Source organism: Calonectris borealis, chromosome Z, assembly GCF_964195595.1.
Source record: "Calonectris borealis chromosome Z, bCalBor7.hap1.2, whole genome shotgun sequence".
Taxonomy (NCBI): Eukaryota; Metazoa; Chordata; class Aves; order Procellariiformes; family Procellariidae; genus Calonectris; species Calonectris borealis.
Window position 1 is genome coordinate 70,010,634 of NC_134352.1, and position 22,829 is coordinate 70,033,462.

The window sequence follows — 22,829 nt, forward strand, 5'->3', positions numbered from 1 at the left end:
AGACTGCGTCAAAGAAAGACCTCAATAAGTACCTCAGCCTTTTTGTCATCGTGAGTGGCAGTGTTCCCCACCACATCCAATAAAGGATGGAGATTCTCCTTGTCTCTCTTTTTTTTGTTAATATATTTGTAAAAATATTTTTTGTTGTCTCTTATGACAGTGGCCAGATTGCGTTCTAGCTGGGCTTTTGCCTTTCTAATTTCCTCTCTGCACGACCTAACGACATCCCTGTACTCTTCTTGAGTTGCCTGCCCCTTCTTCCGCAAGTGGTAAACTCTCCTTTTTCTCCTGAGTCCCAGCAAGAGCTCCCCGTTCAGCCAGGCTGATCGTGTGCCCCGCCCGTTCTTCTTATGGCACATGGGGACAGCCCGCTCCGGCGCCTTTAAGACTTCCTTCTTGAAGAACGTCCAGCTTTCCTGGTCCCCTTTGCCCTTCAGGACTGTCTCCCAAGGGACTCCCTCAACCAGTGTCATGAACAGGCCAAAGTCTGCCCTCCAGAAGTCCATGGTAATGGTTTTGCTGGCCCCCTTCCTTACTTCACCAAGAATCGAGAATTCTATCATTTTATGGTGGCTAAGCCCAAGACGGCCTCCAACCACCACATCTCCCACCAATCCTTCTCTGTTTGTAAACAGCCGGTCAAGGGAGGCACCTCCCCTGGTAGGCTCACTTCCCAGCTGCATCAGGAACTTTCACAGGGATTAAAAAATACTGGAAAATTGTTTCGTAACATTGTAAACTGTGTGTTTATAGAAACACTCTACCAAGAAAAAGTTATTTGAATAATACGAAAATATTTGGGCTGTGCCTTTTTATTCAACACTTACTTGAAAACCTCTTAAGATGAGCTGGTTTTTGAAATGCCATACACTCTGCCAGGTAAGATAACTGACAGTCACCTGAATCGTGGGTCTAGTCACTACTAAAAAGTTAGACAGGGGAGAAATGTTATTATTGCTGTATTAGAATTAAATCCTTTATACGTCAGACGGTTCCGTAGTTCAGTGCATTTTGTCCGTTGTTATTCAGTCATGTGTTGGCATACTACCTACCATTCCCTTACTTTGATTCAGAGAGAACCTCATTTATTGCCCTGCCAATGCAGAGCACCAATCTGCTTTTTTCCATAAGGAATCTGAAACACAAATATAAAATCTTCACCTGGCATTTGATAACTAAAGATTCATCAGTGCCTCCGTATAGCATTCATTTTCTTCTTTGGATAACCAAATTTATTAAATTTCTTCCTTTAAGTCTCAAATTGTAGAAGCACAGTTACAAGGGCGAATGATTGAACTTGAAAGAATCCTTTAGTATATTCCTATTGATCAGATGCTATATATATGTGTATCACAATAGAAAGGTTCATATTTTAGAATCTTTAAATAAATTATTATTTTAAAATACATGGTTATAGTTGATATTTAGCTAATTGGTCAGTGCTAGTCATTTAGACTTCCTCTAGGGTCAACAGAGAGAGAGATAAGGATGGCAAAGGCGAGTTTATTCCATCTATGCAAGACATGAATTTTAGAATGAGATTAATTGCCCCTTGTTAGCTCTCTCCAGTTATGAGAGAGACAGTCAGGATAAATTAGTTTGGTTTAAATTAGACACTTGACTTTTAGAAAGCTGAACTAAGGTATCACACTAATAACTTTCCAATCTTTGTTGTCAGTTCGCATTTTTCAAAACTGTTTAGCACAGAAAGAGAGCAGTCTTAATTTTGTAATTCTAAATGTTTCTGTTCAAATACCAATTTTGGTGATAGACAAGTTTGCTGCCATTTGATTTGCTTGATTTTTTGAAAGTAGTAGTAGATGAAAATTATAAAGGTGAAAATCATTTAAGTATTAGGATGTATAAGAAGTTTCTGGGATGTCTTCTGTGTGACATCTGCTATGTAGACCGTAAGGTGTCATCTACACAAAACTGATTTCCTTTAGGGTATGTAGACCTCATCCTGCTCTCACAAGCAAAGCTGGTGTAAGACTGCAATTTTCTTTGCTTTCACATGTACTACTGCCAGTCCTTCCCCCAGTTTGGTTGTGGGCACATTGCGAGTTTTCCAGATATCAAGCTGGAGAAAGCCTAGTAGAAAAATACCTGCCTAGAAGAAAAATACCTGATATTGTCACTAGGTTTGCATAATACCTAAAGGAGCATGCTGATGAGTTCAATGATGGTATGAAGCTCAGGATGGTATAAAGCTTCAGATGCTAATATTATAGAAAGATCAAGATTCTTTGTAGAAAGAATAAGTTGAGTTTTGAGAGGCAAAGTAATAGGAATAGGATGATATTCAGAAATTCAAAATCCAAGGACTCAGGTACTAGTACAAGCTGCTGCTATAAACTGGAAGATGAGGAGCACAGCAATTGCAAGTGGCAAGGAGAAAATGAGGAATCTGAGTGATGAAGCTGCTCATAGAATGACTGCAAACAACCATTTCAATGCATCTTGGTTTTCCAGATGGGAAAGAAATAATAGCATGAACTACTTCCTCTAAAATATTACGTACAGTTCTAGTAATTGCAGTTGGAAAAAGATGAACTCAAACTAGATTCTCCAGAGAGAAATACCAAGGGACAGAGTCTTTTGGAGTTGCTATATAATTTTGTACTAAGCATTAGTTGATTTAAACTGCATCTGCATCCATTTAGACTGAAATTTAAAATAAGGTTGAGAACAATATATAAGACCAGTGAGCTTCTTGAAACAATATTCTTCAATGATTGATGGAGAGAAAAACTCTAACTGTTTTTGAGATGGCTTGATTTGTTTATAAGGAGTTCTATGATGTGAGGTTTTGCAATAGCAGGGGAATAAATTCAATAACTCAGGGGACCTATTTTTCCTAATGTAGTTTAGAAACCGTGCAGAATTATGATGGTTCTTCACTTGATGTTTATTATTTAGAAAGGCTTCATCTTGATCAAATTGCCTCTTCTCACCTTTCTGCTCTTCTCAGTGAGTTAAATCTCCTGCATGTAATAATGCTGCTTAGATTCTTCTTTTATACATGGCAGGCAAGTGTTTTCAAACCATTTTAAGAATACTGATGAATTTATTGCATCTAAATTGTGGGACAGAACTTGCTTAATTCAGCAGAAGGATTTTACAAATGATCTCTGCTTTCTTTTTACATTTGTAATCAGTATATAGGATTGTTTGGGGGTTTTTTTTATACATCTCATTGAAAAGTTTGTATTTGTAAGGCTGTGGCTTTGACTGGATATAAACCTCCAATAAAGTGCTATTTCCTCTTTTTTTTTTTCTAGCCTGTCTATATGTGACTCATTTTATATTAACATCTTACACAGTATATTAAAAAATACAATTAAAATATTTTATTAATATAATTTGAGGGTCAGGATTACATTTGTGGTAAAAGAAAAGAGAACCTGAACATAAACATTTTTACAGATGCTTACAGTTTTTCAGGGGGGACTTTCCTAGAAGTGAGGCTCTATTGTCAAGGACAAAATCGTTGTACAAAGTGCAAAAGGCATATGGTTCAAGCTGGATTTTTAAGTGAAGGTACAGGGACCTAGGTCCTTTGAAAAACTAGTCAGTTATCGAGGTCGTTGAGCGTTGACATTTTGGAAAAATCTGACATGGGCACTTGTTCCTGAAAGGTATTCAGGTAGTTTGGGTGTGACCAGGTCCAGGTCCAGGTACCGTATGCAAATGTCATTAGTTTCATGTTTTTAACTGATACTATTCATGTATTTCATATGTTTATACAGTTTATTGTATCAAGGACTGAATGTTGAACTGTAAAGATTATTAGGACTCTGAGAATTTTTTCAGCTAAAAAGCGCAACTTGTTAATTATGAAATATTATGAGGAAAGGACCTGGTAGGCTCAACTTATGTACTAAAATACCTTGTGAGAGATCAACGTTCAGGTTTCTAATTTACTGGTTTTATTGGGATATTGCCTGTATTGGGATACTGTCTTAGTTTTAAAATATTTTCCCTGCTTCAATTGCAAATCATTATGAAAAAGACCTCACTCCTTTCCTTTGCCTTTTTCCATACCTATTTTTTTAAGGACAACTGTAGTTTCCTAACCATCTCTACTAAGGACCTTATATGATCGATGTCATACTACTCACCTTTTGCTGGAGGAACACAGGACCAGAATTTTGCTACATACAAGGAGCCCATGAATAAGATTATGGCTGAAACAATAAGAAACTGTTATTACCAGATGGTGCTTTGCAGTAAAAATCTGTGAAATATTACTTAACTTTGAAATCCACTTAGCTCTTGCCTATTTCAGCAATTTTATTTGTTTGTTTATGGGCATTTTCATTTCAGTGACGCTTATAAAACACTGGGATAGAAATTACTGAAATTATGGCAGTGTAATATATAAAGCACATTAATATACATACTCATTTTAGAACAAACAATTCAATATTCATCTTAAAAAAGAGATAAGTGTGGAGTGGTCAGCAACACCGTATTTCTTCCATTCAGTGAGATATTGAAAAGACCAGGAATAAAAGACCAGGAATACATAGTTGTAACAGGTATGAAAAACAGCATCGGCATTCAAAAATTTTGTTTACTTTTATGAAAATGTAAGACAACATGTAATGAATTTGAGAGAGAGGAAAATTAAAGTGCAAAAAGAATATATTCTTTGTACAGGCCAAAACCAGTGTAGATAGTATAGAAGCACAGTGGAATACAAAAATAGGTATTTGTATGGATAATAAAAGCATTTAAAATTGCATCAAGTAGGATCAGAAGGCTTGTGAACTCCATATTTCAGAGTATAAACCAGCTGATCCAAGGAAAGAAAGAAAGATGGCAATCTTTTAATTTAATTGCAGTCAGTTACATCATTATGCATTAAGAAGTTTTTTCAAGCAGTCTGAAAGCATTTTATTACCAGAAAACATATGGAGGTTAACTGGACCGTGTTTAAGGGTTTTATGGAAATAAACTCATACTTGGGTATAGTAACATTAGACAAAACAACAATGTCCTCATTTTAAAAATTTTAAAATGCTCTCTTTGTATCTTCGTTTTAGCACACTTTTTTGCAACTGGCATGTGACACACCATAGTGATAACTAATCTGGGAAACCCTCATTATTGCCAAAAAGATATAGGAGGCTGAAAAAATGAACTTGCTTTTGTGAGAAATAAAAAAGCAACCATTACTGGGACTGAGTTAGTGAAAGATACCAGTTGCTGAAGAAAAGAGTAAGCTAAAAGTTTTGAGGGAACACTTCACATGAATGGTATGACAGAATGTCAAGAAGGAAGTATAAGTAGCAAGAATGATACAGAACATGAATCAAAATCACATTGAGAATGAGTAGGAAAAGATTTATTACAGGGTGATAGTGATAGTGTAGTATACTGTACGTTCAGAGAGTCAGATATTTTGACATGGAAAGAGACCTTGATAGTATTTTAGATGGTTAAATATTTCTGGGAATTGTGGGAAACTTTAGCTTCCTTGTTGTAGATTTTTTAAAGAAAATGTTGCTAATATGCAGCTGTCCCTATTAAGCTATGTGTTATTAATTTGGAAACATTTTGAGACACACCAGTGATACGCACTACATTCCTACTGGTTTTATTTTTTCTGTTTCCCTAAAATTCTCATGTGTAAGCATAAACCCTTGTGGAGAAAAGAACTTGCTTGTGTGGGAGAAAGCACCTGTTCAAATAACAGCACTAATGAAAGGGAACAGTGTTGCTGGCAAAGCAAATTTCTTTTAGCATGAATGTTCTCTTCTTCAAGGTCATTCTGATACAAAAGTCCTATGCAGCTCTCTTGCATTATACATCTCAATGAATGTATATTTTTTATTAGCAAGGATTATTCTTTATTAGCGTTGCTCAAGCACATATGTATGCAAATAAGATTGGGTAAAGGGGTGCAGCCCCTGTGCCAGAGAGCATAGTGAAGTCCTTTCCCTGTCCATGTGTGCTATGGCACGTGACACGTTACATATCCTTACATGAGGCCACAGCAACGGAGGGCTGGACGCAGGCACGAAGCATCCACATTGCGCAGTGTAGCATCTTCTCCTTGGCTTTGCTGCAGAAAAGCTGGAGCACTGCACAGCTCCTGGGATGATGTGACCACCTTGGTGATGAGGTATATGGAGCGCTGTGCTATCTCCTGTCCCTTCCCTCTAAGTAGATCCGTGCCTAGATTAGCTGTAACTGATTAGTAGGGTAATTTTAGAAGCAATACTTCGTTTATGCTGGAGCATGCCTGTCTTCTGGTGTCCCAGAACTCTGATTCAAACCCACAATGTATGGATAAATTTCTCCATATCAGAACAGAAACCAATGATGAGCATGCAAATTTAAATCTCACTTCTAAAGGATGGGGTGAAGAACTCTTGCTTCAGAGGTGCAAAATAGCTGTACAGGGGTTAAATCAGACTTGCATATTCATCATACATTGTTAAATAGTCCCATGGAAAATTACTTTCCTCTTACTTGTGGAATGCATGTTGTACACGTGGCCTCATCTAATCTTTTGCACTTTGCAAAGCAAAGACTAATTTCAATTCAGAGGATGGAGCAGCCTTCAATTATACATGTTAAAGGATATGTGCTGCAGTTCGTAAGGAGTGCATGTACATTATAAATTCATTTAATGGCTCTTCTGAGATGCTGATACTAATTAAGACTTCATTGGTTTTTTCACTGAAAACAGTTAAAATTGCCTAATTAAGCATGAAAAAATGAAGAAAAAATTAAATGAAGACTCTTTACATAAGTAAGCCAAGTTTCTGAGTTTTAACTCACCTATAAGCCTGGGAGGGGTTTTATCCTTCTGTGTCTCAATGCTTTACCCTCTTCAAGTGAGGGAAGGATGGGGGGTCTGAGGGGCAAAAGTCTTGGTCAAGCAGTATTTGCCCATTTGTGGTTTAGGCAACTTCTCCATTTTGTGGGTCTCAGATGTATCATGCTGTTTAGAACAGTACAACTCTGAGTGTGTTAGTTCAGGACTTTATTTTCTGAAAATTATGCTATCCAAAAAGACTTCTGAAGAAGGGAAGCAAACAAAGCAGAAGACAGGACAGAGGACTAGTAGAAACACGGAAACGAAATGCACAAGGTAAATGAAGTGAGGTCCTCTGAGTCTCCTGGGTCCTGGCATCTCTCTCTCCCCCCACTTTCTGTTTCCTGATGCCATGCTTATTTTTCCAGTTCACTTCTCTTCATTCCTCCTGAGGAATGCTTTCTACTTCATTATCTCCACAGATTTTAACTTTGTTCTTCAGTTACTTTATAAGCGTACACAACATGAATATGCTGCATATTAATACAGCATAGCTAGTTTCTGAAATTTCACACCTTAAACTGTCTCCGAATGCTGCACTACAGGCATAGATGCACACTGTGTACAGTTTCCCTGTCTGCTGCATGGAATGAGCTGAAAATGGTGTTGGTGTAATTTCACGTCTTCTGTATAGCTGGGAATTTAGGGAACACATGACAAGTGTGAGGGTTTGGCTTCTAAAACTTATATATTAATGTGGATATTAACATCACCACTAAATGTAATTTATGTGTTGTGCTGTCATGTGAGTAATACTAAATTAACTAATATTTGTGTGAGGGTTCTCTGACATATGAATATAATGTTATATTTATAAAATACATAAAGCTTAAGCAGACACATGAATGAATTTTCATTTTGTAGCTGCCTTTAGAGAGTAAAAAAGTGGAGTTTTTTTCTGATTCTTCCTTTTATTGTCCTGACAGTACAAACAAGTGGAACAATACATGTCATTCCACAAGTTACCTGCTGAAATGCGCCAGAAGATCCATGATTACTATGAGCACCGCTACCAAGGCAAGATCTTTGATGAAGAAAACATTCTCAATGAGCTCAATGATCCCCTTAGGGAGGTAAGATTAAAGTATTTGAGTAGTTTTTCGTGGTATGGAAAACTTTCATGTCTTTGCTGTTTCTGTGTTGAAATGTTCTTTCTGATTCTATTCTGTAACATTTAATCTCATTTGACCGAGTCAATGAATAACCAGGAGAATGAATTTTATATTAGATCGACACAAAGAAATAAGCAGATTTACACTCTATTCTGAACCAGTCTGTCAGAGTCACTGCCACACAAGGATGTCAAATAGTAAAAGCCCGTCCTTAATTGTTGAGAGAAACTCATGGCTTTCTTCCATTCTTTAAAATAGAGGGGGGCTGGACTAGAATGGTCTTGGGTGAAAGTTTTTTTCTGCTTTCCCTACTTGCTAACCACACATCTGTACAGATGAAACCACTGAAAGCCACCAGTGAAGGGAGAGATGTGTTGTTTCATTCTGTGAAGTAGCATCCTTGGTTAAGATGGCCTTTACTTGAGATGAGAAAGCTGGAGTATGATATACAAGCCATTAAAAAATCTCTTTTGTTAAAACTCTAGTCTGTATTCCAGTTTTGGGGTTTTCATAGTGTTACGTTTTATTACGTTGTGTTACATTATATTACGTTATGTGTGGAAGCAGTTGGAATTTTCTTTGGCAAGATGCTTGTGTGGGAGGAAAGCAGTGTTCATCTTACTGTAACAGAGGTAGCTGCTTAATGGGAAAATAAATCTGTCTTCTGTTGGGTGGTGCTCATGCCTGATCTACTCAAAGATGTTTGTGTTATCCGTTGGCTGATATCCTCTACTGAAAGGAGAAAAAAAAAGCAGACAAGAAGAATGAAGCTGAAAAATTCAGAGAGAAGAAAGCAGAAACAGGGAAAACAGAAAAGAAACACGAAAAGGGGACAATAAGGGAGGAGCAGTCTGATACACGGTGAAACCTGTGTAATTTTCAGTGATACCAAGTAATGCCTGTTAGTGTCCTCTGCCATGGGAGGACACATGCAACAGAGCACAGCATGACATCTGTATTGTTGGAAAGATATGTGAAGGGTCTGGTTTTTTTAAATGAGTTTTGCGGCATAAGAAGAGCCTATGTCTGTGATGGATTATATGTACCATTGAATCCTGCTCTTTGTTGTGAAGGGAAAGCATGTCATACAATCCATTGACAAAATCAATCAAGTTCCATATTTAAAATAGTTATAAGAAACAATGCCTTGCGCGTTCATGGGCTCTGAGGGCCGCTGGCACAGTTTCGCCACGTCTGTGTTGTGAAAGTCCGATAGTGGCCTCCCTCCTTGCAAACTGCCAGCTGGGAATGCTGAACGGTGCTCAAAATTGCTGGGTCATTGCTAGATGGTTCAAGTCAAAATCAGGCCAAACCATGATTGTTCTAACAATTAAACAGTACAGATCACTGAATTCCAGTACCTGGGCCCATTTAATTCCTTAACATAGATGTAGCCTGAGCCCTTTCATTACATTGTGGATTTGTAAGTGTTCTGGAGGGCAGGTGGAGAGCTCTGGCTTCTGCACTGTGCCTGCCACTTTACCCTGGGCTCCCCTCAGTAGCTTTTGCAATGTCAAGAGGAGAATGTACTATAAAAATCTATCATGTAGGACAGGAAAAGTGTGGGAATTATCCCTAGAGTACAGTGACAGTCAAAACATGAATCTTGGCCAGTATGGAGCTTTTGTTTTGTTAAAAGAACAGAAGCATGTGCAGATGCATCAGTCACTGACATCAGAAACAGTTCCACCTATTTCTGCTTTTAAGAAAGCATTTCTCCATAAATGCAGTCTAATGCTCTTCCATAGCAAAATCTTCTTTTGCTAATGACAATTTGCAGTTATGGCACTCTAATTACCTGTCTTTTCCTCCTTTCCTTCTTCCTTCCCTCTCTCCTTGTTTCCTCCCTTCCTCCCTCCCTCCCCTAGTCCTGTCCCCTTCCTTTCCCTTTTTTCTTATTGCTTCAGAGCAGCAAGGCAAATTTGGTCAAGCATAAAAAACAAAAAGCACTTCTGGGGAGAGATCAAGCATGCAAAATGTCAAAAATTAATGAGCCACTAAAAACATGGAAGAATAATAGAATTTCACGGAAGGAGTGGTTCTGGTTTTGCTATGATCATGCTGTACTTAGCATGTCTTCTTTGTTGTCTGTATTATATAAGAAAAATTTATTTGCTCAGCTACAATCGGGTTGCACACTATGACAACATAGCAATTGTTCCAGAAAAAGATCAAAAAAAAAGAAAGAGTAAGAACTGGACAGTGGCAATGCCAGAACAGGTTTCCCAGCGAATTGGTCCAAATTCTGGTGGCAGCTCACACACTGTGCCCTGAAAACAGGGCTTAGTTCAGCTAGTTGCAAATTCTATTTTAGCTACCACTTGAGTATGTGCAGTTTGGTAGTGCGGGCAGTGGCTTTTTGATGTTACTAATGGAAAATAAATTAGAGCCTTTTAAAGGCAGAACACAATTGTTTGTATATCGGAGAGGATATACCATCTTACATGTCAATAACTGCAAAGGCTATAACATCCAGGTGATAGCACAGAAACCCTAGCTGCACCATTCAAGAATAAATATTTACTGCATTTCTTAAGTTTTTAATGATTCCTGCATTTTATTATACTTTGAGTTTCGCATAAGGTAAGAATTAAACATTCAGCGTCTCCACAGGGTGTACTTGGCTTGATGAAAGTAGCTTCTGATGAAGACATTCAACTGAAACCATTATTTCCTCACTTACAGTAAGCAGAGCAAAAGAAACCACACAAACTACTGCATAATTATAGCATGAATATCTTCAAATGTTATAAAAAAAGTTGCAGTGTTTTCAGTTCTTTGTTCTCAGCCATTCAAGTTTAGTGTATGGGCTGAAATTTTCCACAGCTAGGCTCTCTTTAGGAGCAATGACCTTTTTTTGGTCCATGTTTTAAAATTTTGGCTCACTCTCTTTTAGCAGAAAAGTAATTATGCATGATATAAATATAATCATTCAATCATTAAAAATAGCTAAAGGACATAGGATTAGCAGTAAAAATCTGGTATAAAATTAATTCTTACATGATAAGTACTACTACTAAAGCTGTATATGCTTATAGTAGAGGTAAGACTTTTTTGGTAAAAGAGGATGGATGTTCATTTTACCGAGCCTCTGAAATTATGTATGGAACATTCATAGTAGATTGGATGATTAAAATAACAAAAAGCTAAGAAAAAGTTTGATGCATATGTGTGAGTGGCTAACTTTGTTGGGCAACAGAAATAGAGTCATGTTTATTGTAGGGAATTAACTAGGGCTTCATAAAAAAAAGGAAAAAAAGAATCCTGAACATTTTTAAATTTTACAAGGCTCTCTCTAGGTAATTCACAGCTGAGTAAAGCAACTGTAGCTGACCTGTATCATTCAAGGATAAGCTTGCATTAATAAAGAGATTCCCTTCAATAACTGGGAACTAAGGTAGACACTTATTAGAAAACAGGATTTAAAAACTTTATCTTCTACCCGGTTGCACAATTTGGGTGTATTAGTCCCATGGTGATGTAGGTAACTGGATCTAGACACTCAAACTAAATTAACAATGCGTTGCCATATGTGGTGTGCTACTACCTGCTTGTAAGGAAGGGTGGTCTCTGATGAAAGTAAAGAACTAAAAGTTTCTTTTCATTAAATTCAGAAATTTCACTCCTACTGAAAAGCATATCCCCTTTTTCACATAAGGGGACTTATCTGATAATAACTGTCCAGCCTTCTTGAGAAACAAATAGTCAGGAGACTCCTGGCAGTTACAATTTTGGTAGAGATGGAAGATTTTAAATTGCTTCTTCCAGGCCATGCAGGATTGGATTCATCAAACCTATCTGTAGCTCCATACGAGTTCTGCAACAAATCTGAGCTAATAATCAGGCTCTCTCTGCACATACCACCCCCCCACACACACACTCTCACTGTAAAGAAAACCTAGCTACTAGCTTAGAAAAAAGGCTACATCTTCAAATAGCATTTCACATGTGAAATAAATTCTGCCTTTAATAGCATTTGCAATTAACTACCTCCCTCCCTCATTTCTTGAGGTAGTAATTAGCAATTGGTAGCGATTAGCATGTTTCCTTTACATAAATATCGTCTCTGGTTCTTCAGCAGACAGAGATACTTGTGAATTATAATAAGTTCACTTTTTTTTTTTTTTTAAAAAACTTGGAGTTCTTGCCACTTACATGCTTGAACATCATTTGTCATCAGAAGGCCCTAGTCTCAAAAGTGGTCTTTATAACTGTCATGACATGAAATGGAGATGGTACAGACAACAAGAGAAAAAAAAAAAAACACATGCAGAAAACTACCACAGCTAAGAAAAATCTATTCCAAAAGGACACCTGAATTACAGAAGTTTAAAGACATGTACATAAGCAGTTTCATTTAAGAACAGAGTGTAAGAAATGTCAAAGTGGCTCAGCTCTGGTGTTTGTCTAAGCCACCAGCCTTGCCAGCAGTGACTGTAGGTGGATGCCCAGAGAAGAACAAGAACAGGGCAAGTATGGTATTTCTGGTATTTCCCTCAATGACTCTCCTAGGCTCCCAATATTTTCAGTTCAAGGGATTCTCTGAGACTGATATGATTTGTATACTGGGTAATACTTAATATATATCTCTTCCAATTACTTATTTACACTCCTCTTGAATCCACGTACTCTCTCTGCAACCACACCATACCTTGGCAAGGAGCATAGACCCTATACCCTGCTGCATGAGAAAAGACCTCCTTGTTTTGGGATTGAACCTGGCTCCTGCTGTTTTTTGGTTTTGATTGCCATTAATTCTTGTAGCAAAAGTGATAGTACAGTCAATTCCTACCCACCCTTCGCATGCCAGTTATGATTTTATAGACTTCTATGATAACATCCTTAAACTGTATTATTTTGAATGTAAAGAGACCTTTTCTCCTTAATTATTTCTTGCATGGAAGCCAGCTCACCTCCATGATCATCCTTCTTGCCATTCTCAAAATTTTTTCCTGGCTCTACTATAGCCTTTTAGAGATGAGAGCACCAGATCTGCAGCCAGCAGATTTTATAACAATAAGAATAATTCCTTTCCTAATAATTCCTAACATTAATTTGCTTTTTTTAATCACTGCCAACCATTGAGTTTACTTTTTTAAAAATTATAACTGTAAGAGCTAACTCCTAAGCGGCAATGGATACACTATTTTATGTATTTGTCTAGGTGTAACGCTTAACATTGCTTCATCAGTAATTTCCAACCAGCCCATACAAAACTGCTTTTAGTTTCTTTTTAACAAGCTGCTTCATCTTTACACAGTGCTGTTTCTGAAATTGAGCAGAACTGTGTGAAGTTCTTGGCCTTTGTTCTTCTCATAGGGATAGTGAATGTAAGTACATTATGGTACCTATTACAGCCTAATGAGTCAGGTGTAAGATTCTGAAAAAGATCCTGCACGGTGCTTAGTGTTGCATCAAGGGTGGCGTTTTGTGACAGTTCTTGTAAGGGAGGTAGGTACTCTCACAACAAAATAATGGAAAGCTTCCATTACTGGCTTTGTAATTGATAATAGTAATTGTATCTAAGTGAAAACAGGACTAAAAACATCAGTTTGATACATGTACACAAATCGAGTATATTTTTAGAGAAAGTATTTGGTCCTTTCAAAATCAATTTTAAAATTATCAATTTGGTAACGTCACTATTTTTTTCCCAGTTGTTAACCTTCTCCTTAGAACTTACTTTCTTTTGTAATATCTTTCCTTCTATTTAATATTTATCTTTAGAAATCACAAAACATTATATTCTCATTTAGACGATACTATAATCCTATGCACAAAGGATGAAACATCTCTAGAGTTAATAGTATGAGGCAAAAATGTGGTGTGATTAGACCATAGTATGCTTCAATCCTTTTTAATAGTGTAGTCATTATGATTTTTGGATACAGGCCATCAAACATTAAAATAATGGTAGAAAATCAAATGAGTTTATTAAAAACCAATAAAGTATCAGAGGCAATATTAAATTATTGGAGATTCCAAATAGTTTGCTTCCATAACAACGTAGGTCCATAAATTTATATGTCATAAAAGACAGAGAGGTAATTCTTTCACCATAATCCACTGTACTTTTATATATTTTTATATGTAGTGAACCTTGCTATGAAGCTTAAAGAGGGGAACTAGGGAAAAATTATTTTTTTTAATCAGAATTATATAGTTTAAGTATCTCTTTATATAGCTATATGGAGAGAGTGAATACTTCTTTACCTAGTGCATTAAAGGTTTTTTTCACATAGAGACAGATAAAACATAACTTTAGTTCATACTCTGGAGTACTGAAGTCATGAATGAATTATGCAGCTATCAGCCTTGCAGAATAAATGCTGATATACCACAGCATTATTTATTTGACAAATGCTGAAAAAAGAGAGTATTGGTATTTTTCAAAGAGCTGTGTAAGGTATGCTTAAATAATAGTCTAAGTATACAAGGCTTAAGCAAGGCTTAACCTCTTAGAAAAGACTATAATTAAGTTCTTAAAAGTAAAAATAGTAGCAAATGGGCCATTTTAATGTTGGAAATGAGCAGACAATCACCAGGTGATTGGATTATTGTGTTTTAAGATGCTTTGCCCCAGCGGGTGCGACATGGTAACAAACTGTGTGCACACTCAAATCTGTTTCCCAGGGACTGAAGACAATGTAGTTTGATTTCCTGAACCATGGGAAGTGTTTGCTCCTCGATGTATGCATGTACATGAGTGTACATGCTGCAGTTGAGACACAGCTTTTGAATTGTCAGCCACTTTCATTACTGTTGCACATATTCAAGGAACTTTGGTCACAGTCCCCTCTGTGTTTGACATGCTTGGTTAGCAAATTCATCCTGAGCTGAGACAGGCTTTGGCAAGTCCAAGATCTACTTGCTTCCAAGAATACAGATAATAATACACCAGCAGTTCTCAGTAATTATGATTTTGAACAGTCTTGTTACTGCAGCTATGAGATTCCTTTGTCATAATTGTTTAATAAATATTTCAAACATGATAGTTCTTTCATGAGCTCTTCAAATATACTAATCCAAATCAAATCCCTAAGTCTTAGTGCAGTAGTTGCCTTTCACGGAAAGGTAAGACACTTGAGAAAAGTACCAGACTACTTAGATGCAAACTAAATGCTGTGAGAGATGTCAAATCCCATTACAGAAAAGTAAATCCAGTTTGTGCCCGCTCCTGTCTGAACTGCTGTTCAGGCATCTGAAGAGCAGAATCAGAAAGGTTTTCATAGGCACCAGGTCTGGAGCATTGAGAGAACAGCAGCTGATGCAACAAGAGTGCGGTCCCACAGAGGAAACACCATTGTCTTATTCAGTCCAGGATCATGCTTCTGAGTGTCTGTCATGTCTCAATTTTTAATGGAGTGAAGGATTTTCAGCTAGCTGATACCCAGGTAGTGCTAGGGGCAGCAGATGGAAAGAGTCAAGCATTGCAATTTTTTTTCTTTGTGCAGCTTCCGCTGAAAGCCAGGAAAGGTTACTACATATTAGACAATGCAACCACAGCATGTTCGTTCCTATTAGGTCCGAATATGCTATTGCAATTATAGATGGCATTGCTGATTTTTAGGAGGTTAAAAATAATAACAAAGTACTTCACATGACTTCTGAGTTAGGTCTCCTTAGGTTTCCTTATGTAAACACATTCTTTTAACATTGTGCTTGCTTTGGTTTGGCCAGTGTCCTCTCTAGTAGGATTTGGAAAGTTTTGGTTTATTTAGCTAAAACCTCATGATCTTTTGCGCTAATCCCTGAATTGTGACAATAAGTCCTTTACATTAAAACGGCAGAAGTTAAGACATGTTCCTTTGATTCCTTTAGAGAATAAATGAAGATAAATGAAAAATAAATAAATGAAAATTCGTGATGCAGGGTTGGAAACTACACAGTCTGTTTTAATTCAAGAAAGCACTCTGGTACCTGCCCGGATTCTCAGTTTTCCTCTCATGGGCTTCTGCAGTAAAAAGTCATGGCACTTGCATAAGGGGAGCGTGGGAAGGGGAAGAGGGGAAGCAGAGGGCAGGATGCAGTCCTGATCCCAGTAGAAAATGTGGTGCAGACAAGACAGGGATACGTGGTATGGACGTGCCCATGTCCCTTTCCTGTAAATCTCATCGTTGGAGGTGGTGGGAAGGAACATCTTTTCCTTCAGTTTTCACTGTGGAATTTAAATTCTCGATTCAGAAGCAGGCTAAAGTCTTTTGAAGCATATTTGTTTGGAATCAGTAAAAGTTCTTTGGAGGTCATGTAATACAAAAGCTTCTGTATTGAGTGGGCACCCTTTAAACATGCCAGTGTCCATGAAAGTCACCACAAATAAAGATTAGCGTTGTCACTCACCACCAGCAAGAGGAGATAAATATGCCGTGAACTGCCTGATGCAGAAGCAAACGCATGTGCCTATTTTTATGCACTCAGTTGCACATTATGATTATGGTAGTAACAGCATACAGAAGGGTACACAGCATTTCCCATGCATAAATTTGGAGTTGCCTTTTAAAAGCATGTGATCTCAAAGGCAAAGCAAGGAGAACAAAAATCAACAGAGCACAAAATCTGTTCAGAATGCACATTTATGAACTTAATTTCCAGTTGGTACACTGGTGATTTAAGAAGGTAAATCTTGTTAAAGCTGTAGGAGATACCCAGGTTAAACTCTGCACATCACATGGCAACGCGAGATCATTGTTTTGCTTTTTTCCTAGTGCCATTTGAACAAAAAAAATGTACATTATTTTGAAACCTGCACAAAACTCTGTCTAATCCGTAGTTGGGGACTGTTGCCATTATCTAGAAAACACAATAAGCAAATATTTACAATCTTTTCTCCAAAACCTGTCTTGCAAAACCTCACCTTGCCAAAGGTGAAATACTGATTTTTTTTCTGAAGTCTTAGTACCTGAAAAATCAAGGGTCTCCTCCTCAGTTGCAAAATAATCTTTCAAAAGTGTAATCTTTTTTGATGAAGAGTCTTTATATAAAAGATTAAATGGAAATGGGAACTGCAAAAAAATTTTTGAAATTACTTATAAATGGACAGATAATGAAATTTAGCATAGATATGGATGCACAAGGTGTTGAATTATACTTGTTTAATTTAAAGGTAAGTGTCAAACACTGAAGGAACTTAGTGTCTGATATTTTTAGTGATTAACAAGAGTCTTCCTCGCCTTGGGACTAAACTACTGCGATACAAGATTGTTAGAGATGAGTGGAGTTAAAAGCTATTGCAAAATGTGGAGTATGACACTGTGAGTACAGGTACAGACTTCCCGGTAGCTTCTGGACTGAGTTCAAGGCAATGGTTTTTATCTGTTGTCTCTGTCTCTTTCATGATACCTTCACACAGTCCTGCTCAGCAGTAGCACTGGATCCTCAGCCAGCCTCGGTAGAAGTAGAGCACTGGCTGGCAAGGAGTTCCCCTAAGAGGATTTTAATCTCCCACCTTGTTCTGTGGAGTCTATGTTTGTTAATTTTCTTCTGAATAAATCCATTTTTCTTTTCCCTCGTTTGTGAAAAGAAAAAACTCTGGTTGGTTGAGAGGATACTAATAAGGTGCCCTAAAGCTCATACAGTTGCAGGTTTTATGAGCTGATCATGCATGTTTGTGTGCTCTGATCACTATAGTACGTTTGAAGCAATGGATGGTGCCTTGCTAGAAGGCTAAGCTATTTTGTAGATAAAATAAATACCTGTGTGGTAATATATATTTGTCATGATTTATCCCCAGCCAGCAACTAAGCCCCACACAGCCGCTCACTCCCTCCCTCCCTCCCAGTGGGATGGGGGAAAGAATCGGAAGAGTAAAAGTGAGAAAACTCGTGGGTTGAGATAAAGACAGTTTAACAGGTAAAGCAAAAGTCGTGCACGCAAGCAAAGCAAAACAAGGAATTCATTCCCTACTTCCCATCGGCAGGCAGGTGTTCAGCCGTCCCCAGGAAAGCAGGGCTCCATCACGGTTGTAACAGTTACTTGGGAGGACAAACGTCATCACTCCGAACATCCCCCCTTCCTTCTTCTTCCCCCAGCTTTATATGCTGAGCATGACGTCACATGGTATGGAATATCCCTTTGGTCAGCTGGGGTCACCTGTCCTAGCTGTGTCCCCTCCCAGCTTCTTGTGCACCCCCAGCCTTCTCGCTGGTGGGGTGGGGTGAGGAGCAGAAAAGGCCTTGACTCTGTGCAAGCACTGCTCAGCAGTAACAAAAACATCCCTGTGTTATCAACACTGTTTCCAGCACAAATCCAAAACATAGCCCCATACCAGCTACTGTGAAGAAAATTAACTCTGTCCCAGCCAAACCCAGCCCATTCTAACAACTAAAACATCAGTGTGTTATCAACATTATTCTCATCCTAAATCCAAAACACAGCACTATACCAGCTACTATGAAGAAAATTAACTCTATCCCAGCCAAAACCAGCACAATATTTTAAAGAAAAGCCACATTCTTTGTAATTAACAGTTTTCATTTTAGCCTGGATTGCAGTCATTAGTTAACTGTGCCACTGAAAACTATTTAATATTTATTTCTGTGATCTCATGAATGTCACTTACATGTATTAAAAATAAGTTTATTTCATAGTGAGGAGTTTTTTCTTGTACTAAATTGAAAATCAGGAAGCAAAGATGGGTCTGTGTCCATTAGAAAAGTAAGAAAAGAGTAGAACTAATGAGAATAATTTGAAAAATATACCTGATGAGAGCATTATACTATGGGAGTTGTAGCAGATTATTTCGGAACTACAGTGGCTAGTACAGACATCCACAGTCCCCAAAACAAAAACCTAGCTGCTCATTGTAGCACTCATTGCCACTCATTGTATAAACACTTGTGTATCATTGAAAATGCGAGTTTTCATAATCATCCACATTTCACTAAGAGTACAAAATCTCCCATCAGTAGGGGTTGGAAATGAAATAGTTCATGCTTTTTAGCAACTGGCACAAAATAGGTTCACTACTGAGAAGAAGAGAAATGCTGTCAATATTATGTGTGGACAGCTTAATATATAACAGACCTTGAGAGGAATTAAGAGGCAATGACATCTGCAGAGAAGCAGAACTAGAGGTGTGTGTAGCTTGCTTTGTCATTCTCTAACACCAGATACGTTCTTCATGATATTGATACTTACAGCAATGGGACAAACTTAGAATGTGAGAAAGAGGTTAATACCCTTCCTGAGCCATTATTTAAAGTTCATGGCTGGCCTATTTTTAGGCCACCATGTGAGATGATGTTCGCTGAAAATAGATACAGATCATGTGTCCTTGCAGAATATAGAACATCAGGACATTTCATTTCCAAAGAACATAATTGGGACTGGGAGCAGAATCTTCTTTCCTCTCACCTTTTTGCTTGTAGATTGTAACTTCAGTTATACAAGCACACACTTTTACATGAGTTATTTTAACCTCTAAATATTTAACGAAAATTAATTTGAAATATCGTTCTAATGGGACACATTAATTAGTTAAACTTTGATTTTTTTACATTAAATGTACAAATATGTACATTTGTACGCATATAGATATGTCCATGTACACATACAAATGTATGTGTGGGAGAGAATTTATATGCATATATGTACACACATACACAGACTTTCAGGTGCATACATGCAAACGCATGTGTCCATGATGTATGTGTGAGAAAAAAACTATATAATACTCTGTTGATATCTTTGCATAGTACTAAGTACATACATTGCATTATGTACTCCAGTATGGTCTTTATGTTTCTCACTGTTACGGTATATCTCAACACATCTCAATACATATTTCTTATGCCACCAGTCTATGTTTATAATATATTATCTTAAAAGGAATTGTAATGACAAAGGGTTTAAGGACTCTCTTATGATATAAATCAATATAGATAAATTTATTCATAAAAGTAGAGATTAAGATATAGTCTTAGAGATAATTTGAAAATCTTTCTGAATAAATTATAGGAACAGATTTCGTATGGAAATAATCCTCAGCCTATATTTAATTCATGAAGTGAGTAATGTAATTATACTTAAATGCTATTAATGGTTAAATAAATTTAAAACTTTGGGCAAGCAGATGAACTGAAGTTGTTTTGAAAAAGAATATTTAACTGATGTAAAGAACATGGCACTGCCTATGCACTTGCATCCTGTGGCTGCTGGATCTCATGCACAGATGCTAATGGCAGTTTCCGAGTGGCCTGCTGTCCCCAAGCCTCGTTGCTTTTAGTGCATGTCTAGTCCTGGAAAGAAAGCACAAGCACAAATATTTAAAGCCTTAGTGATTGCATGCAGAGAGCAAGCACAGCATAATTACAGCAAATTGTAGATGACAGAAGGCTACAGGTATCTCCCCTGGTTTCCTGTTTGTTATTTACACAGCCACTTCCTCTCCATGCTTCCTAGCTCCCAAAAATTTTCAGGATGTACAAATGCTGAGGATGTCCCATGCATCCTTGATCTGTCAAGTCTTGACCATGATTTGGCTCCTAGTTTTAATGTGACTCTTTATTTGTTACTCTGATACCATGCCATTATTAAGAGCATCTGCCTACTGGATGTTTAAAGAGTCTGATGCATTACTTTTACTCCAACTGTTGTTATTAATCCACATTGACTAGTCTACTCCTGCCAGTTTGCCTTCTCTTTCCTCCACATGATCTGCTATCGAAGCTGTTGTTGCTGTCACCATGCCTACTTGCACTCCTCAGATTTTCTTCCACTCTTTACACCTCCCGTGCATTTATGTATCTCTTTCCCCTGCAGCTACCAATATTAGCCAAAGCGGCACTCTCAGGCAAATTCTATCTTCAGGGCTGACTGGCTGTCACTCTACTAAGTTATTCCAAGAGATTTCATCTTCATTTTTACCATCTGATGATATCTCTTCTGGAGACAGCTCTCCATGTCTCACCCTTATAACTGAGCATCATCCTCAGTTTATCAACATCATACATGTTTCACTGTAAGACTGGGCTCTAGAATCAGCGCTTTCAGTATTTTTCAACTTCTGCATGCTTGCGCTCCGGCGCAGCGGCCTGAATGTGGGTCATGAGCTCCTTACACTCATGACACAAGTTGCTACTCACAATATAACATCACTGAGCCCTTGCGCCTGATCCCACTCCAGCACCCTTTTCAGTAGTTTCCTTTAGAAGGCAAATTCAAACGGTCTCATAATTAGCTTGTCCCAGTTCACATAGCAAACCAGTGACAAAGACTGATTCAGAATTAGAAAGGGATTGTGCATCCTCCTTATCTTTCTTTTTATATCCTTCTGTTATATATAGATGTGTACATCTATAGCTAACATTGTAAATATTCTAGCACATACACACAGAGGCATTCAGGGTTCTGTCACACGTTTGTCTAAGAAATCTAAATAAATCTTCTCATTGTTTACAAGTGCTCTTTTTAGCCACTTTAAGATGTGGGGTATACAAAATGCAGCAATGTTTAGATTTTGTGTGTTAGATAAAGTTAGGAGTTTGCTGTTTCTCTCATACCATAATATAGAGTAGGCCTTCATTGAATAGTTACAAATCAAATTAGATGCAAACAGAAATGTACTTAAAAACTCTAAACATACTTTCAGCGTGGATATTTCAAGCTCAGCTAACTGGGATTTATCCAGTATAATCAGTAAGATTTAATTTAAGCCATTTAATAATTTTATAGAGAGAGGCTTTGAACCAATGGGCTTTTAATTCATAATAAGAAGTAAGTATTAACCTAGCAATTAACAAGATAACAGTATTTATGATCCAGAGCTCTTGGAGAGCTTTAAAATAACTCAGTGAACAAATCACCACTGATTTTTAAATAACTGTTTTCCTGGTTGTTGTTGTTACTGTGTCAGCTAAACGGCACACATAGGCTGTAGATAAAGCACATTCTCTTGAGAACTACCTCCTTGCTGACTCAGTTGTTTTGACCATTGGGGCTGCAGTACGCAGGGGACTGGAGACGGGAGGAGGGATCGAAGAGGGAGGGATGGGATGGCAGAAGGAATTTCTTGCCTGTTGCAGAGCTCACAATAAACTCTCCAAGGAAGCATTCCTAGGTTCAATTTCTGATCTTGATCAAACAAGTGCAAATCAGAAATAAGTCAACACAGAAATTTATATCCAAGCCATAGCTTTCCATTTCTCCTAAGGCATGTTGATTTTTTCCTGCCACCTAGTTCTTTGCTTCAGTACTTTGTTTTAGCCCCCGGTCAGCCCCCTGCTAGCTTCAAACACACTCCCTGCTTTCATCCACAAGTTATTCTCTTCATGGCCTTCCCTTTCTTCAGCAAGAGAAACTGTATTGTTCAGGCATCACATGCTGTTCTGCATTCTGACTGACATATTTTACACAACAAAGCACCCAAATAACATATTTTACCTAATAAGTCACACAAGTGTAAATGCAACTCAGGCTGCCTTTGTGAAATTCCACTGTCTCTTCCCCTTTTTCTCATGCATAACTACTCTTCCTTGCAATCAAGTGAATCAAACGCTGTCCTGAGAACAGCAGCACTCTTTCCTGCACTATTCTAAAACAAAACCATTTTTTTTTTCCTGGCAGTCAGGTGAAATCTCACTGACTTTGGTGAATATAAGAAGTACTCTTCATTCAGAAAATGAAGAGCATTTAAGTAGCATTTGAGCTTTTTTTTGGAAGGATATAGTAGAAAAAATAGTAGCTGCCACACAGATCACATAGAATGTCAACCACAGATTGATTGGTGTTAGCAAGTGGTATCACTGGAGTTTCAGTATAAATGCACAAGAATGAATATGGTTTCCAGAATCATCAGATTAGCAGATAGAGGAGGTGCCTGGCAGCTCCAAAGACAGTGGAAAGGCAATGCTATAGTAGATATTAACCTGTGAGCAAGCAGACTAGGCAAA

The 22,829-nt window shown here is 37.7% G+C and overlaps 1 protein-coding gene across 1 annotated transcript in view; it reads left to right on the top strand.

Annotated features, from left to right (window-relative positions):
• The window catches only part of HCN1 (hyperpolarization activated cyclic nucleotide gated potassium channel 1), a 199,384-nt gene that overhangs the window by 151,032 nt on the left and 25,523 nt on the right, over positions 1–22,829 (top strand). Inside the window, exon 5 of the mRNA XM_075136295.1 lies at positions 7,756–7,902. Coding sequence (XP_074992396.1) covers positions 7,756–7,902 — 147 coding nt within the window. The remainder of the gene's footprint in view (positions 1–7,755; positions 7,903–22,829) is intronic.